Source organism: Charadrius vociferus, unplaced genomic scaffold (genome assembly GCF_000708025.1).
Source record: "Charadrius vociferus isolate BGI_N301 unplaced genomic scaffold, ASM70802v2 scaffold409, whole genome shotgun sequence".
Lineage (NCBI taxonomy): Eukaryota > Metazoa > Chordata > Aves > Charadriiformes > Charadriidae > Charadrius > Charadrius vociferus.
This window is the reverse complement of record NW_009650082.1, coordinates 276,368-294,004: the sequence shown is the minus strand read 5'-3', so window position 1 is coordinate 294,004 and position 17,637 is coordinate 276,368. Positions and strand designations below refer to the sequence as shown.

At 53.9% G+C, this 17,637-nt stretch overlaps 2 protein-coding genes across 2 annotated transcripts in view; one reads left to right on the top strand and one right to left on the bottom strand.

Annotated features, from left to right (window-relative positions):
• The window catches only part of TRPC4AP (transient receptor potential cation channel, subfamily C, member 4 associated protein), a 29,242-nt gene extending 24,186 nt beyond the window's left edge, over positions 1–5,056 (top strand). Inside the window, exons 15-19 of the mRNA XM_009892109.1 lie at positions 355–495; positions 2,067–2,175; positions 2,388–2,500; positions 2,741–2,947; positions 4,641–5,056. Coding sequence (XP_009890411.1) covers positions 355–495; positions 2,067–2,175; positions 2,388–2,500; positions 2,741–2,947; positions 4,641–4,778 — 708 coding nt within the window. The 3' untranslated portion in view covers positions 4,779–5,056. The remainder of the gene's footprint in view (positions 1–354; positions 496–2,066; positions 2,176–2,387; positions 2,501–2,740; positions 2,948–4,640) is intronic.
• A 2,784-nt stretch (positions 5,057–7,840) lies between these two features.
• The window catches only part of MYH7B (myosin, heavy chain 7B, cardiac muscle, beta), a 28,890-nt gene continuing 19,093 nt past the window's right edge, over positions 7,841–17,637 (bottom strand). Inside the window, exons 24-42 of the mRNA XM_009892091.1 lie at positions 16,967–17,209; positions 16,392–16,568; positions 15,905–16,050; positions 15,241–15,331; positions 13,814–14,203; positions 13,248–13,374; positions 12,662–12,780; positions 12,223–12,419; positions 11,672–12,021; positions 10,988–11,112; positions 10,558–10,673; positions 10,243–10,435; positions 9,947–10,150; positions 9,711–9,836; positions 9,370–9,540; positions 8,946–9,050; positions 8,457–8,552; positions 8,166–8,303; positions 7,841–7,951 (exon numbers count right to left, since the gene is read on the bottom strand). Of these exons, the coding sequence (XP_009890393.1) occupies positions 7,943–7,951; positions 8,166–8,303; positions 8,457–8,552; positions 8,946–9,050; positions 9,370–9,540; positions 9,711–9,836; positions 9,947–10,150; positions 10,243–10,435; positions 10,558–10,673; positions 10,988–11,112; positions 11,672–12,021; positions 12,223–12,419; positions 12,662–12,780; positions 13,248–13,374; positions 13,814–14,203; positions 15,241–15,331; positions 15,905–16,050; positions 16,392–16,568; positions 16,967–17,209 (3,123 nt within the window). The 3' untranslated portion in view covers positions 7,841–7,942. The remainder of the gene's footprint in view (positions 7,952–8,165; positions 8,304–8,456; positions 8,553–8,945; positions 9,051–9,369; positions 9,541–9,710; positions 9,837–9,946; positions 10,151–10,242; positions 10,436–10,557; positions 10,674–10,987; positions 11,113–11,671; positions 12,022–12,222; positions 12,420–12,661; positions 12,781–13,247; positions 13,375–13,813; positions 14,204–15,240; positions 15,332–15,904; positions 16,051–16,391; positions 16,569–16,966; positions 17,210–17,637) is intronic.

Here is a 17,637-nt window from a genome sequence, read left to right as displayed (position 1 = left end):
TAATGTCAAGCTTCCTTTGTAATTTATCTCCGTAGCAACCAAGAAGGATTAATCTGTAATGAATTCAAAAGAGAGTAAAAATGTAGTGTCAAATATTCGCTGGGAATAGGGCAATCTCTGAGAAGCATTTCTGAATTCTGCTTGTGGCAACCAGGTGTGGGGTGGCCAGTTCTATAGCCAGCATCGCTGGGAAGCTAATTTAACAGAAGACTCATCTGAGTTGTTGTCTTTAGTTCTGTCATCTAAGAACTAAACCTGCAGATAAATGTTTTAAATAGTGTTTAAATCAAAGTCTATGCTGTGCTGCTGGCTTGGGCTAAACTGTGGCAATAACATGTTTTCCTCCCATGCCAGCATATTCTCTACTGCATTGTTGATAGTGAGTGCAAATCACGAGATGTGCTTCAGAGTTACTTTGACCTTCTGGGAGAACTGATGAAGTTCAATATTGATGCATTCAAGAGGTTCAACAAGTACATCAACACAGATGAGAAGGTAAATATTTGTAAAAGCTGTCCCCAGTGGGTCAAGTGACATGCTCTTCTAACCAAACGTAGCACTAAAATTTAGGTTCATTTGATGATTTTTGGTGTGATCATTGAGCTCGGTGTGCAGTAAACACTACGGAGTGAGCTGCCAAAGTCTTCACAAGCCTGTGTGGTGCTGCATACACTCATGTTTTCAGAAGTGCTCCCAGCTGTTCGAGTTGGCAAACGCTGAGCTGTTCAGAAGACATTGCCCTGTTACGTGATCAGGTCTAAGGTCAGGGATCAAAGATGGCAGAACATTTCCTGTGAAGTCACTGGGGTTTGGGTTAAGCTGATAGTTGTGGACATTGAGACAGGCTCCAAAAAATGTTTTACTGGAGCTTGCTGGGGGCAGTGTTCTTCATGGAAATGACTTAAAATATTCATTAATATTTGATACCGCAAAAAGGCATATCTTATGTTTGATCTTATTTAAGCTTGCAGACATTTTAAGAAGTCGTGGCTGATGTAATTACCTATAAAACATAGTTGCATATGTAGGTCAGGAATGGGCAGTTCTCTATGCAAAGTGTTTTCATGCTCTTGTGCACTTTGTGTATATAACGTCAACTGTTGGGCAGGTTTTGAATGACCTCATGCTCCTGCTTATGTTACTGTAATTCTTCTCTGGTTGCTGTTCGGTCTGGCAGACCTTGGAGAATAGAAGCAGAGGTGTATTAAAAGAAAGATGTATTTAATTTCAGGTTGTTTTCTGGTAAATGAGCTCACCTGTTCTAGAGTATCTGTCTTTACACTTTGTGTGTGCTTCCTATTTATTGATCTATAACTTTTTAAAATTCTCTTTCTGTATGAATCCCTCTCTGTCTGCTGTACAAAGTAAGTGTAGGAAAACACGGAGCTGGAGGAACTGGAGAGGCCAGCAGCCATGCTGTCTTACCTCCCTCTTTCAAAACAAAATGTATGAAATCTTGGTCTCGTTGAAGTGACACAGCTTTTCAAAAGAGATTTTAGTGGTACCAGGACTTTGTCATTTCTCTGTTCCATAGTGTTTTTAAGGTACTTGCTATAGGGATGCTGTGGTCAGCCCTGTGTCAGTATTGGCTTGGACTGGATGAGGCATGCCCAGGAGCATGTATCTCCTCTTATTCTTGTTAGAGATTACAAAAAGGCAGTGACCCTGAGTATTTTGGCATTCAGATGCTAACTCTGAAGGGAAGGGGAAGTTGTCCATGCTGTGAAGCCTTATGTTGGTGAAGTGTAGTTTTAGGTGCTTGTGCTCAGAACTCAAGGCGGTTTCTCCAGTAACCTTCAAGAACTGTACTGTTTCAGTGTTGAAAATCCGAAGAACACGTACTGTTGCCCTACTCGCCAAACCCTGTTCGTAGTAATTCCTACTTGGGTTCACTGACCTCTTCCCCCTGTGGCAGCAGAGTCATTGGCTCAGTTAACCTCTTGGCCATGTGCATCCGGAAGAGAGTACGAAATGCTGTTCTGTGAGACCTCATCCACGAGTGTTCATGTAGGATGAATTTTTTTGTTTCTTCTTCTAATGCAACACTAAAAAGTATTTCTCTTTAGTTCCAGATATTTTTAAATCAGATCAACAGTTCATTGGTTGACTCAAACATGCTTGTTCGCTGCATTACATTGTCCCTGGACCGATTTGAGAATCAGTCTGATGCTAAAGGTAAAGAATGCGAAATGAGGGGGTGGGGGTGGTGGCGTTTGGTAGTGACAATGGTTGTTTTAGGTCTAGGCTTTGAGAATTCTGGGTTTAGACAGAAAAATGCCACCTTGAAGGTTTATTGCTACAGCCCAAGCTCCAGTTCTTACCACCATATTGCTTGGACCAGTGTGAATTTTAAGCACCTGATGATTGTCTTTTTCCTCTTGCTGCAGTTGCAGAAGTCCTGTCAGAGTGCCGCCTGTTATCATATATGTCCCAGATGTCCATGAGGATGTCCTTTCTTTTCCGTCTCATTAATATTATTCATGTACAGACACTTACACAGGTAAAGAGCTGACAGTAACTTTGCCGTTACCTTGCTGATACTGTGTAGTGATGAAGTGGGCTGGGAGCCAGGAGGAACCCGGCTTCTCTTGAGGAGACCCTTGTTCCTTCTTGATACGTGTGGGAGCACCTCCTCTGCGTGCTTCCCATGAGCACGTTTTGGAAGGGCGTGTGTACAACCGATGTCTCTGTGTTGTGGGTTTTTTTTTTGTTTGACCTACCGTGTCATTTTTACTTTTAGGAAAATGTCAGTTGTTTGAACACAAGTTTAGTTATCCTAATGCTGGCCCGAAGGAAAGAAAAGCTACCTTTTTATCTGCGCACTTTGCAACAGATGGAATATACAGAAAAATACCCAGGCTTCATCCTGAACAATTTCCACAGTCTCCTGCGATTCTGGCAACAGCATTACCTCAACAAGGATAAAGACAGCACCTGCTTAGAAAATGTATGTGAGCCTCTTACCGTAGCAAGAATTAATCATCGCAATAGCTGTCTCCTAGTCACCTAGCAAAAATGGGAAGTGAGAGGTTGCAAAGGGAAAGAAGGGAACAAGTTTTGCCTCCCAATGTAACTTTCGCTAGTGCTTTTCACACCCCCTTACCCAGCCAGGTCCCTTCTGCGAGCGGTCAGACTACTGCAAGGCAGGTGCTGGGTTTCCCTGCAAACGAGACCTCAGGTCTTGGCTCTGGCACACGGAAGTGAGACTTGCCAATGCTGAGTGGGTTGGAGAGGCAGGGATGTGGAGGAAGGACAGAACCCAGCTCCCAGACTAGTTAGCACCTTAACCAGGCTGTCCCCTCTCTTCTGGTGTGGCAAACGGTGCAGGAGAAGTATCTGGTGTAGCTGCCAGAAGACAAGGCAGCTGCCCTGTGGAAAGCAGCCTGCAAGTTTCCACTCCAGAGCTGGTCTGTCTTGGGCACTGAGAAGAGGAAGAGTTGACCTGGGATGAGAAGGTGACTCCTTGTGTATGCCCTAGAAGGGTAAAGTGAGGTTGCGCAGTTTCTTCCTTTACTTTTCAGTGCTTTGGGTTGCAGCTTTAACAGATTTTTAATGTGTCCATGGAAAAGCCCCTCTTCTCTGGTATGCACATACGCTGCAGCACGCAGCCCCACGGCTGTGATGAGTGCAGGCGGTCTCCTACAGACGAGGTACCTGAAGAGGGGCAGTGTTAGGGCTTGGAAGTAGTTAAAATAAGGAGCTCTGGTTCCCCAGAAAGGAGAAGTGCAATGGAGGGACTCCACGTGGGAAGAAGCTGCAGCGAATGGTGCAGACTTGTAACACCTTTCTCTCAGCCTTATTTGATGCAGTACGCTTGGGTCAGTGCTGGGCTGAGCCAGTCGGACTGGGGAGCGGCAGGGTGACTGGGGCCTGCGACACCCAGGCACCGTGTCGCAGCGTTCAGGCCGTGGTTTGACACATCCACATGTCCACGGTCACACTGCTGAGACCAAAGCACTCTGCCGTTGCTGCATTTCAGGGTCGCGTTGTGCTGTGCACACATGCTGCAGTACTTGTTGTGTGTTGGGCCACTGGTGGGGTGGAAATAGTTGTCCAGTGTGTAAAGGCTTTGGGTAATAGATGATGTGGGGCTGCCAGAGAGGTCTTTTGGCCTTGAGAGCGATGCAGGAGGCTTGCGAGCAGGGAGGGCCCATTGTCCTTGTGTCTCCCCTTGGAGTGGGAGCTACAGCCAGCATTGGCTTGATCTGCAGCACCGTGGTGTCCCAGTTTGTGTTTGAACTGGAGGGCAAAGGAGAAGTTTGGGCTTGTGTGTGTGTGTACTGCTGACGGGCAGCCCTGCCTGCCAGCCCACGCAGGCTTGCTGGGGTGGTGGTCACCCTGGGCTGCTCGTAGCCGGGCTATAGTTGCCAGAAGGTTCTGGGAGCCCCTGCCCGCAGCTGCACAGCGGGAGGCTGCTTGTAGAAGGGGTAGTTGGTGCAGCATCCATCCCTCCTGCTCCACACCCCAGGGAGGGTGGGCTGGGTGGTGAATTAGAGGTGTGAAACTGCGTGGCTGGGGAAGTCGGGCTGAAGAGGAAGCGATTTTCAGTTCTCTCTGCTGAATGCCTTTGGGATGTGTCTTCTGCTGCATGTCGATGCCTGTGGAACAACTCTAACCAGCCTCTTCGTCTCTTCCCACAGAGCTCATGTATTAGTTTTACCTACTGGAAAGAGACTGTATCTATACTGCTCAGTCCAGACCGGACGTCCCCCTGTGCCATAGTTAGCTACATCGACGAGGCATATATGGACATTGACAGAGACTTTTCTGAGGAGTAATTCGTCACTCTGGCTTCTGATGGACAGCGCTTGGAGGGTACCTCGCAGCCCGTGGATTTTCAGGGATACGCTGTGTAGTGTGTGTGTGCGTGTGCGGCTTGGAACCGTGGAGCGTTACTGCATTGTCAAAACCCCAGCCCCCTCCCGGTGGTCCCCATCTCTGATCTCTAACGGATGAGACTTTGAAAGCTCTCTGGGCAACACATTCAGGGATGTATCTTCCAGTTGTTCTGGGATAAAAATATTCACCTGTAAAAACCAGCCTCTCTATTATTATTTTTTTTCCCCTCTCCCATTCCAACGCGGCTGGTGAGAGATATTTTTTTTTTTTGCTGACAGTTGAGGATACTCTGTATGTGCCAATTTAATTGTGGCTGTCTTTTCATGGCTACCAGAATTAGCGAGTCAAAAAGCACAGAAATTGCCCTCCAAATGTGAGGTCCAAGGAGCCCGTCTGACTGGGAAACCCAACACACCAGCCACGTGCAGAGCCACCACGAGGACTCCCTGCAGGTGTAACTCTTCTGTTGGGGTTTGGAATCAGGGGCTTAGGGTTGGTTAGAGTGTGAGCGTGCGTGTGCGTGCTTTCAATTCCTGAGCGCCCTAGCTCCAGTCACCTCTTTACCATCTACTTTTGGATCATTTGGTACTAAATCTGTCTGTTTGTGCGCTAGGAGAGAACCTCTGCTCCTGCTGTCTTTCCTGCAGATCCTTCCCACCCGAAGGCGTTTCACAGTGCTGCGGAGAACAGAGACATTTCAGGAGTGGTGGAATTGCAACGGGGGTTGGCTTTTTCACGGAGCACTAGCATTAAAATGTACTAATTTTTTAAACTTGCGGCTTGTCCCTTCTTGGGTAACTAATCTGGTTTTTAAAATCCTTTTCAGGACCATTGCCATTGATGCTAACCTGCTATGCCTCCAAGTCTTGTGTCAGTCTCTGCTTAATATCAACACACACATTAATCTTGAAGTGCAATATTTACTGGAGGTGTCAGTTTTTCCTGGATCTATTTTAATCAGAATGTGTTAAATGCTAGGAATAAGCACTCCTGGTTGAAAGTGACTTTGTAGGATATGTTGGGAAAGTGGGAATCGGGTTTTGGCAGTCTCGATTGCCAAACCTGCACATGCCCTGCCTGCTCACCAACGTTAATTGTGTTGCTCCAAGACAGTCAGATTCCCAGGAATGAAATACGGTCTGAAGTCCTGAGCCATTACATTTAAGTCAAAAAATAGGTGTCTTGCAGCTCCAGCTAAAAGAAACCAGTTTTCTTTGAAACACACATCTGACTTTTTTTTACATTTTCTTAACTTATTTGATGAGACAACTTGACTTCAGCTCTGTCCAGCCTCTGGAGAGGGTCTGGGGGTGAGGATGTCGCAGAGCTGTAGCATTTTGTCTCTAATCTTTGTCAGCAGAAAGAAACGCACTCTGAGGATCCCTGTTCTGGGGTCTGGATGAGTGGATGAGGCTTCCAGCCCTGGGTGCGGGGCTTGTTCTCTAAAAGTCACCCTTCTCCTCTTGCTTATCTCACACTTCGGTGTCCTGCTGTGGACTTGCAGTCAGTATTTTGCTTGCAGGGTGGTCAGAGCTGTGTGGTGATGAGCTTGTGCATAGACCTGGAGCTCCTGGGGTTCCTTGTGTCCCTCCCCGGGGGGCTGAATCCCCTGGGCAGGCTCTGCCCCGCTCCAGCGAGGTTGCCCCGGCGGCACCCCCTGTGTTGGGAAGCTCTGCCTACGGCAGCTGCAACTCTCTTCTTCATCAGGTCACCCCCACCCTGCCCCCTCCCTCCCCTGAGCTAATTTCTTTCTCATCTGTACTTTTTTGTTCTTGGGTATTTGTGGTTTTGGTGTATCTTTGCTTCTTCTTAACTGTAATAGATGTACACTTAAAATAAATGCTTCAAATTAAAAGGCTTTTAAGTTAAGGGATGCCTTTGCCATAGTCTAGTTAATTGGTGCATCCAAGGATTGCTGCTATAACCCTGCAGAGTCTCATTTACATCTCTGTATTTATGTAACGTACAGTTCGGGGCCAAGCTGCCCCTTCCCTGCGTGGGGCCGAGCCGAAATCACACCACCCTCTGCCTTCTGCCTCGTGCGTCCCTCCTCCCCAGCCTGGGACCAGCGGTAACTTTTGGGTCCTCGCCTGCTTAGAAGGCAGCTTGGCTTCGCTTTCGCCTTCGTGCTGAGGCGGGAGGCCGAGCTGGCCGGCTGCAGCCCAGGGCACGGCCAGGAGGAGCGCGCTGGTCTCCGGGGGAAAGGCAGGGGGATGAGCAGGCAGGGATGGCCGCAGGCAAATTTTAACTGGGGGCCACATCTGTCTGTGCCAGATGCCTCAAGAATCTCATTTTGAGAAGGGACCAGGCAGCTCTGTCCTTCATCCTTGTTTTATTCTTATTTAGGGAGAGCGCGGGGAAGAAGGGTGCTGCGCGGTGCCGGGGAGGGCTCGCTGGCGTCAGCGCAGGGGGCAGCGGGCTGCACACGGGGAGGGGGGGGGAGGCGGGACCCCTGTCACTAACAGATCCTTCTGGAAGTCTGCACTATCCCTATGGATTGCTGAGGTTCGTGCTGCCCGGATTAATGCCAATTTACTAACTGCAAATAAAACATATTAAATGGAAACTATTAAAGAAATCTATTTTAAAGAAATGAGTGGAGATGTCTTTCTTTGCAGTCCCTTTGCCAAAGCTGTAATGACCCTCCCTCTGCCCTGCGGGACCGAAGTGAGGATTTTTGATGTTCTCCCCAGGAGAAGTGGTTTCAGCAAGGTCTGCTCTGCCCTCCGCCCTCACCCCTCCCTCCAGTCCCCTGCAGCTGAGAGGCGGCTGAAGTGTTTTGGTGGGAAGGGATGAGGAAAGGGCTCTTTTCCCAAACCCCCTCTAAGGCTTGGAGCAAACCAGGGCAATAGCACAGGGAGAGGGGAGGGCCGTGCCTCTCTCCTGCCTGGAAAAGATGTCCCCAAAGACCCCAGCTTGCCCCCTGCATCTCCAGCAGCTGAGGCCAGGGATGTAGTTACCCTATGACGGACACAACAGAGCAAGTCCTGGCAGAGTTACGTTTATTCACGTGGTGCGAAGGTGGCAGTGACTGTTGCAGCCATTTGCCTTCAAGCCACAGCAGGCAGCTGGGGACAGGACAGGGCAGGCAGCCGGGCTCCTACTACTCGTGCTGGCAAAAAGAAAACAACCCAAAAGGCCTTTGGTGAGACCCTGGGCCTGGAGGCAGGGAGCACCCTGCCACCCTTCAGGTCCTGGCAGCAGTGGTGGGTGAGAGCAGTGCCACAGCAGCGCCGGGCAGAATGAGGCCGTGGGGTCTACAGCTGCTCCAGGGGTGGCAGGAGCCCCTGCCCTGCATCCCCCTCCCCACGGCTGGGGGAGCTTACCTTGGAGGTGATGACCTCCCTGGTGCGGGCGCGCAGCTTGTTGACCTGCGTTTCAGCGATGTCGGCACGTTCCTCGGCGTCATCCAGCTCGTGCTGTACCTTGCGGTACTTCACCAGGTTGGAGTTGGCCTGCTGCTCCTGCAGGGGGAGAGGCGGATGCGTGGGGCACAGCCGGGGACAGGCTGTGAGCTCCCTGTGCCAACTCATGGTCCTTTTCCATTACGGCCATCCCAGGAAGGGCAGCACTGTCCTCCACCCCCGGAGGAGCGCTGGATGGGGACAGGCACTTACCGCCTCCTCAAACTGGCGTTTGTAGCTCTTGACCTTGCTCTGCAGCTTGTCGATCAGGTCCTGCATCCGTGTCAGGTTCTTCCTGTCTTCCTCAGCCTGCAAGAGCCCCAGCCCCATTAGCAGAACCCCACCAGCCCCCCCCCAGCTCAGGCTCCGGCTGCCCCAATACCTTTATCACAAGTCCCAGCGGTGCCAGAGCCCTGAACACACTCAGAGCATCAACCCGCCCCACCAACCCTGCCACCAGCCCTGTGTCCCCTGGTCCCCCAGCACCTAGCTTAGGAGGTAGCAGCAAAAGGGCAAGACAGAGATGGAGAGCAGGTGATGGATGTTGGGACAGGGAGAAGCCCTGTCGGTCCCAGCACAGTGCCCAGAACAAGCCAGGGCAGGGCTGGGCTGGGGTGGAGTGTTGGATAACACAAGGAGCTGAGCACAGGGAGAGTCGGGCCAAGTCCTGCTGGGCTGGAGCTGTGCCCGGTGCTGCCGTACCTGGTAGCTCAGCTCCTTGATCCTCCGCTCGTACTTGCGAATGCCCTTCTGGGCTTCAGCCATCTTCTTCTGCTCCGTATCCAGCTCTCCCTCCAGCTCCCGCACCTGCAGGTGGGTAGAGGCCAGCTCAGCACTCCACTCCCTCGCGCCAGCACCAGCCCCGGCTGAGGTCAAATCACTGTCCCCACACCAGAGTAGCCACAGCCAAGGCTAAGCCACCTCAAGCAAAGGCACAGAGCTGGCCCCAGGCTTGCAGGTCCTCAGGGACTGCCCCTACTGCCCACGATCCCTCTGTGGCACAGCCTGGCCCCAGAGGGAGGGGGCAGTGCCAGTGCCCTGCAGAGCCCGGTGCCACAGGGGCTGGAGCAGTGCCAGGAGCCTGCTCCTGCGTGGCACAGCCGAGGATCTGCCCCTGCCACCTCACCCTGGCCTCCAGCTTCTGGATCTGCTTCTTGCCCCCCTTCAGAGCAATCTGTTCCGCTTCGTCCAGGCGCATCTGCAGGTCCTTGATGGTCTGCTCCATGTTCTTCTTCATCCGCTCCAGGTGTGCGCTCGTGTCCTGCTCCTTCTTCAGCTCCTCTGCCATCATGGCAGCCTGCAAGCCCAAGAGTACAGAGGCATCACCACGAGGCCTGGCAGCCCTGCCAGACACAAGGGCGCAGTGGAGAAGGTCTGAGAACCTCCCCTCTCCTCCCACCCACCAGCCCCACAGGGTGCTGGGCATCCTTGCCGAACCATACAGCACCATCCCCACCCAGATCTTACATCCGTGATAGCCTTCTTCGCCTTCTCCTCAGCGTTGCGGCACTCCTGCACCGCATCCTCCACCTCACTGCTCAGCTGTGAGATGTCGGTCTCCAGCTTCTTCTTTTGGTTGATCAGGCCCGTGTTCTGCAGACAGAGGAGAGTAGTGCCACAAGGACCAGTCATTCAGCGTGGCCACCAGACGGGCTCCTGCTGCTCCCGTGCCAGCAAAGACCCAGGATCCGGTGATCCCTCACCTGGGAGTGGAGCAGGTTGACCCTCTCGGTGGCCTCCAGCAGCTCCTGCTCCGCCAGCTTCCTGCTCCGCTCTGCCTGCTCCAGCGCTGCCCGCTGCTCCCCCACCTCCGCCAGCAGCAGGTTGTTGCGGCGCTCCAGGGCGGCTGCCTGCTCCTTCAGGTCGTCGTTGTGGCGTTGAGTGTCGTCCAACTCGATTTGCAGGTCCTGCCGGGCAGTGTGGGGTCAGTGGGGACAGGAGGGAGCCGGGGCTGGCAGTAGGGACAGCACTGAGTCCATCCCACCCACTGCCACCCAACCTTGATCTGGGCTTGGAGCTGGCGGCCCAGTTTCTGGAACTCAGCGGCCTGGCGGTTGGCGTGGCTCAGCTGGATCTCCATCTCGTTCAGGTCTCCCTCCATCTTCTTCCTCAGACGGACGGCCTCATTCTTGGCCCGGGCCTCCGCATCCAGTGTGGCCTGCATGGAGTCCATGGCACGCTGGTGGTTGCGCCTGCAAGAGGGACAATGCATCAGCCCCATCTGCCTCGGGACACCTACTCTGGGGCAGCCCTGTCAGGGCCATGGCGCCAGCTCTGCCCCTACAATGGCCCAGCTTGTCTCCTCAGCACACACCTCAGGTTCTCAAACTCCTCGTCCTTCTCCGCCAGCTTCCTGTCCACATCAGCTTTGATCTGGTTCAGCTCCAGCTGGATGCGCAGCGTCTTGCTCTCCTCGTGCTCCAGGGCTCCCTAGAAACAGTAGCAGCCATGAGAAGGTGGTCGCTGCGGGGGGGAACTCCCCGGCCACCCCCCCCAGCCTGGCCTCTCCCCCCAGCCCATAGCTATGGGGAGCAGGGCAGGTGGAGCCACCACAGAGACCCCGTGCTGGGGTTTCACAACCCCCACGACCACAGACCAGGGACTGCTGCCCGGCTCAGGACTGTCACCCTGTCAGCATGGTGTGGGTCACTGCTTCAGCACTCTCTGGCCAGTGCTGCAGGGTGGGACGGGGGCTCTCGAGGGCAGCAGGGATGTGCGAGCATCAGTGGGAAGCACAGACCCACCTCAGCCTCCTCCAGAGCTGCCTGGATATCACTCTTCTCACTCTCCAGGGCTTTCTTCAGCTTCTCCAGCTCATGGATGGTTTTGCCACTCAGACTGATCTGGTCGGTCAGATCAGCAATTTCCTCTGGCAGGGACAGAAGGGCGTTTGGTCAGGACAGGCGGACAGGGTTGGCAGAGCCAGCCCCATGCAGATGACTTCCCCATCCCCTTGCCCAAGCTTGGCCTGTGTGCCCCTGGCCCCTGGACTGCAGCCGAAGTTGTACTTGGGGAACAGGCACCAGCCCTCATTGCTGGGCCCTGCTGCACTCCCCCACGGTCTGGGTGAAGGCGAGGCATAAGGACCCGTGGATACCTGCTTGTCCAAGGGCAACACCCCAACGCAGCACCATGCCACAGCCACGGCACTCCCGGCAGCAAAACATGCACCATTTGCAAACCAGAGCCAAGCGACGCTGCCCGTATGCCCCGTGTGCCCCCAGCAAGAGGGCAGCACACATGCTGGCTTTCTGGCTGGGCTGCTGCATCCCTCCAAGGAAGAAACGGGCCAAGCTTGGCTGAGCAGCAAGGTCTGCTCCCTGCCTACATGTCCCACCACATGGCTGAATATAGGGGAGCCACAGGCTGCCTGTGAGAGCAGGACTCTGGGCAGAGAGTCCACAGGGAGAACTTGAGCCCCGTCCTACCCTGCAGGTTCTTGTTCTCCCTCTTGAGGGTCTCTAGGTTGTCCAGGGACTCTTCGTAGGCATTCTTGAGCTTGAAGAGCTCTGTGCTCAGGCTGCGTGACTCCTTCTGCGACGCCTCTAGCTCTGCCTGGGTCTCCTCGTACTTCTGCTTCCACTCCGCCAGGATCCTGTCAAAGTTACGCTGCTTCTTGTCCAGGGCAGCGCAGGCCGAGTTGGCGCGCTCCAGGTCCACCGAGAGGTCCTCAATCTCTGTCTGCAGCCGGTGCTTGGTCTTCTCCAGTGAGGAGCACTTGGCGTGGGCAGCCTCCACTGCCTCCTCTGCCTCCTGCAGCCGGATGGCCAGCTTCTTCCTGCCGATGGCAGCAAGGGGTGAGCGCTTCCAGCCCAAGTGTCATCCCACCCCACTGCTCTAAGGCGAGGAGGCCACAGCCTGCCCAAACAGCTCCAAGTCCGGGCAGGAGGGTGCAGTCTCACCCTGGGGTCTGGGAAAGCCCCATCCTTGAATGGAAACCTGCCACCTGCAAGGAACAGACTCCTGCCATGAGACTCACTTGGCTTCCTCCAGCTCCTCTGTCCTCTGGATGGCATCTGTCTCGTACTTGGTTCTCCACTGGGCTACTTCTGCATTGGCCTTGGACAAGTTCCTCTGGAGCTCACTCTTGGCCTCCACCTCCTCCTCATACTGCTCCCGCAGCAGGTCACAGTCATGCCGGGAGGCTTGCAGGGCATGGGCCAGGGCGTTCTTGCTCTGAGGAAGGGGGAGCTCATGAGAGGAGCAGCTGGCTCCAGTCTCCAGGACACCAGCCACGGCGCCAGGATTGGAGGCAGCGGGAAGGAACTTCTGTTTTTCCCAGGCTAAGAGCTTTGGGACTCCTGTGTGCAGGGTATGTCCTGCCTCCCCAGTCCAAGAATCTGGGCCGCTGCCACAGTGAGACATGTCCCATTCCCTGAGACCTGTGTCACTCAGGGATCAGCCAGAAGAAGCCTCACCTTGGTCTCTTCCTCCAGCTGCCTCTTCAGTTCCTCAATGTTCTGTGTGAATGAGGTCTTGCCGCGGCTCAGCTGGTTGATGAAGGACTCCTTCTCCTCCAGCAGCCGACTCAGCTCCCCTGGGTTCAAACAGAGCCAAACCAGCTACTTTAGGGCCTAAATGCTGCAATCCACGTTATCCCACACCCCCCAGAGCCTGTGGCATTCAGCTGCATGGAGTCCTCCAGCAGTCCCCACCCAGGCAAGCTGGGGCCCATGGGCAGAGGTGGACGCCAGAAGCTAAAGGTGAAGTAGGCCACCTAAGAACCCCTCCTTCTGATGCCCGAGACCACAGCACATCCTCCAGCACAGCTCGCATCACCACAGAGGTCCTCTTCCTTGCCAAGCTATATGGCACTTCTGCAAGGCGCCACGCAGCCATCCCACTCCCCTCCACTCCAGATGGAGCTCCTGCTATTATTTTTTTTGTCCATGGGAGAAGCAGGACAGTCTTGCCCGGCTGAACCACAGCTTCCCCACTCAGATGCCCCAGTGCAAGACCAGCCCCAGGGCAGCCACGTGTCCCCTGGCTGCCGCCCCCACCTACCGTTCTCGGTCTGCAGCCTGCCCCGCTGCGTGCTCACGTCAGTCAGTTGTCGCTGCAGCTCGTCCACTTTGGACTTGGCCTCGCTCAGCTGGTCCTCGTAGGTGCGGCACAGCTTCTCGGCATTGGCCTGCACGCACCGAGCAAAGCCTGTGTGAGACCCAGCGCTGCCCGGAGAGCACCGTCATCCCCAGAGGGACTCAGTGACTGCATTACCCTGGGACCTCGCTGCCCTGCTCCGCTGATCCCATGTGCACACAAAGCAGAGAGCAGAACCCTCCCAGAGCTTTTGTGTCTCTGCTAAGCCAACAGTGCCTCTCTGCAGTCAGTCTCCCAGGAAATGTCTTCCCAGATCCTCCAGACTGAACTAGGGCAAGCAAAGCCTCCTGCAAGCACTGCCGTAGTGACACAGGGACAAGCTATACCTAGTGAAAACGAGGGACTGTGCCATGGGAAAGAGCAACCTAAGACAACATGCCATGGATGTGGCTGTGCTGAACACCACTGCAACCAGTTGCACCGATGTTCATAGAAGAGCTGAACCTGCCCCGCATAGAACCAGTGCTCACCTTGTTCTTGGTGAGATATTCAATGTTGGATGTTAGGTCATCCACCTCCATCTTCATCTCGCTCTTCTCCTTCTCCAGCTTCTGCTTGACGCGCTGCAGGTTATCAATCTGCTCGCTCAGCTCCGCCACACTGTCTGCGTGCTTCTTCCGCAGAGCAGCCGCTGTGGACTCATGCTGCAGGGTTGCCTCCTCCAGGTCCCGCCGCAGCTTCAGGAACTCTGCTTCCCGCTTCTTGTTCATCTCCAGCTGTGTGGCTGTTGCCCCACCGGCCTCTTCCAGCCGCTCGCTCAGCTCCTCCAGCTCCCGTGACACTTCTGCCCGCTGCTTCTCCACCTTGGCTCTGGCAGCACGCTCAGCCTCCAGCTCCTCCTCCAGCTCCTCAATGCGGGCCTGGCAGAGACAGGATAAGGCAGAACCTGGTGAAGCTCTGGCATCTTTGCTCTCCACAATGGACCAAAGTGTCTCCTCCTCCTCCTCTGATGAGGAGACACTTTGCAAAGTGTCTCAGCCTGGAGAAGAGAAGGCTCTGGGCCTTATTGTGGCCTTCCAGTCCCTAAAGGGGTTACAGGAGAGCTGGGGAGGGACTTTTTACAAGGGCATGGAGTGATAGGATGAGGGGGAACGGCTTCAAACTGGAACAAGGTAGATTTAGATTAGATATTAGGAAGAAACTTTTCACTTTGAGGGTGCTGAGGCACTGGAACAGGTTGCCCCGAGAAGCTGTGGCTGCCCCATCCCTGGAGGTGTTCAAGGCCAGGTTGGACGGGGCTTGGAGCAACCTGGGCTGGTGGGAGGTGTCCCTGCCCAGGGCAGGGGGGTGGAACTAGATGATCTTCAAGGTCCCTTCCAACCCAAACCATTCTATGATTCTATGATTCTATGATTCTGTGCTGGGGAGCAACAAGCCACCAGCCTGGAACAAATACTTGGTCTGTTTTGGGACTTTTGGAGGCAGGTATGCCTGGTGCTCCTTGGTAGTCTGTTTTGCAGAGCCTCTGCTCTCCTCTGCACGCTGCCATCAGGATGCAGGCCGATATTAGCCTCCCTTCAGTGGGAAGCCTCTATGCAAACAGCCTGGACCTGGGGGCCTGTCTCTGCTAGGAAGAAGACCAACATACTAGATTTGGATCTTCAGAGTCTGGGTGCTGGATTTACGGTTTTAGACTGGACAGAGAACTACATCCTAGAAGCTGTTCCTCATGCTGGTGCTAGCATTCACCTCAATAGTTCATTCTTTAATTTTCAGTCCACCACATTTTGGCAGAGGGCTTTGCTTCTGCTACCAATGACAGCTCTTTTCATCACTCCTCTGCCAAGGAAGTGCTCCTGTGCTCAGGGAGGGGCTGGCCCACACAGACTCTCCAACACATTACATCTGATGGAGATTTAGGATTCCTGGGCTGTGAGAACAGTTCTTTCCACCACACCTGGAGTTCCTTGATCTTCTTCTGCAGCTGGGCCTCAGTCACTTGTCCATCTTCGATCCTTGAATTCAGTTGACTCATTTCAAAGTCTTTCCTGTACAGAAAGAAGGCAGAGCCTTTGGTCAGACAAATGCTGTCCTGCCAAGTCCCTCTGGCTCCTGAAGGATTTCTCCTTGCACTCACATCCAGAGGACAAACAAACCAATCTACATAGGAAAGGGACTGCAGGGGTAAGAAGCAGCACATGGACTGCTCTGAGGGAGGCTTAAAGTGGACTCTGGCTCTGAGGTTTTCCCTGTGAGGTCCCTAGGTGGTGTTCTCCAGTTCCCCAATGAGAATGGGACACAAGTGACGAAGTCCGTACTTGTAGCTGACGTCCCGGCTCTGTGTTAGGATCCTACCAGGGAAGTGTCTCCTCTCCAACCCCATGTACAGAGGAAGCTCTGCAATGCCCTGATCTATTAGTCAGTGCAGCTGACCGGCTCCTCAGCATCTCTGCACAGTACCCAGGAATACCAAGCCCTCGTTTGGCCTGGACTGATCACACCAGCAGTGCTCAAAGCCACATCCCATTAGCCCCTGCAGAGGCCACATGTTCACTTGATTTAGAGGTGGGCACTGTCCCAGCAGAGTTAGCACACCGCCCGGGCACATCGCACCCACTTACTTTTTGAGCTTCTCTTCCAGCTGCTGTTTGTCATTCTCCAGATCCATTACAGACTCTTGTGTCAGCTTCAGGTCTCCTTCAAGCTTCCTCTTTGCTCTTTCCAGGTCCATGCGGACTTTCTTTTCTTGTTCAAGAGAGCTTTCCAGCTGGAGAATGAAGGGAGACAGGCTAGGGAGGGACAGGCTCTAGCCCCAACCTTCCCTGTGTCCGTTGCTGTGGGAACTTCACCCAGCCCTGAGATCCAGAGCTGTTGCCTAGTTTGTCCCCAGTCCCATTCCCTCAGCCCAGGACTGCTCTCCATGGGGTACTCTGGACCACCTCTTGGTTCAGGGGCAGTTTATCAATGGGGTTATTCATTAACTGGACATAATAAACGGGGATTTGATAATGATCCCACACTCCAGATACTCTTCAGGGGTACCCTTTGGGCTTTTCTGGAGGTTGGCTCAAACCTTTCTCACTTCACTGTCACTGGCCTATGACTCACATCATCCACTTGCTGCTCCAGTTTGACTTTGGCTTTAGTCAGTGTGTTGACCTTGTCTTCCTCAGCCTGCAGGTCATCCAGAGCCTGCTGATGGGCCTCTTGCAGTGCTTTCTTCTCTTTCGTCAGCTTGGCAATGATCTCATCCAGAGCAGCCATCTCTTCTATCAGGTTTTTAACCTAGACCAGTGGGGTTGAAAACTAAGTGCATCTTCTCAGAAACAGGGGAAGCAAAGCTAATACAGCACCTGACCCGTGAAAAGCAGGAGTCCAACATCAACACCAGCTTGGCACCACAGCAGCTGCCAGCCCCTCTCCCCTTGGCCAGGCTGGTTCCACCAGATGGCTTGCCAATGCCCCAGATCACTTGCCATTGCACAGAACCCTTCGCCCACACCACTCCTGGGCAATGAGACAGGACACCAGAAGCGTTTGTCCTCTCCTACACCTTTTTGCACTCTGCCTTGCCTCAGCTCCCACACGCCAGCAGCCTCATCCCCGACATTTCTCTGTGGTGCCCCCACAACCACTGAGGCTCTCGGGCAATGAGGCTGTACTCTGCAGGGAGGGTCAGTTACCTTGTTCTCTGTGGCATGCTTCTCCTTCTCCACCTTGGCCAGCGTGATCTCTAGGTCATCGATGTCCTTCTTAAGCTCTGCACACTCATCCTCCAGCTTGCGTCTCTTGGCGGTGAGGTCTGAGTTCATCTCCTCCTCGTCCTCCAGACGCTCCGTCAGCTCCTTCACCTTGGCCTCCAGCTGGATCTTGGACTTGATCAGCAGGTCACAGCGTTCTTCTGCATCTGCCAGGTTGTCTTGCTCCTGGGACAGGCACAGGAGAGCCAGTGCTCATCCACTGCCCCAGGAGCGTACCAACAGGCTCTCAGCCATGCTACCCTGGCGCAGAGCTGAAGCTCTCCTTGTGGAAGGGGCAGAGCAAGCCAAGGTGCTCAGGTGTGCAAAGAAGACAGCTCCAGTCACTGCTCGTTTTCAAGGGCCATGGGAGAACAACTAACACTAACCAGGGCCAAAGAGCTAATTGCAACTCAACTAAATTCTCCAGAAGCAAGAAACACTGGACTGACACTTCAGTGTACAGAAATGGCACAGATTAGCCACAGCTTGGCGAGCAAACATTCCCATCCCTTCCACCCCAATGTGAGGAGATCACCCTTTCCAGAGCCAGGGGAGCATGAATCCCCATGGCAGCCCCAAGATGGCAAGTGTGTGACATTGCTTCAGGTTTGCAC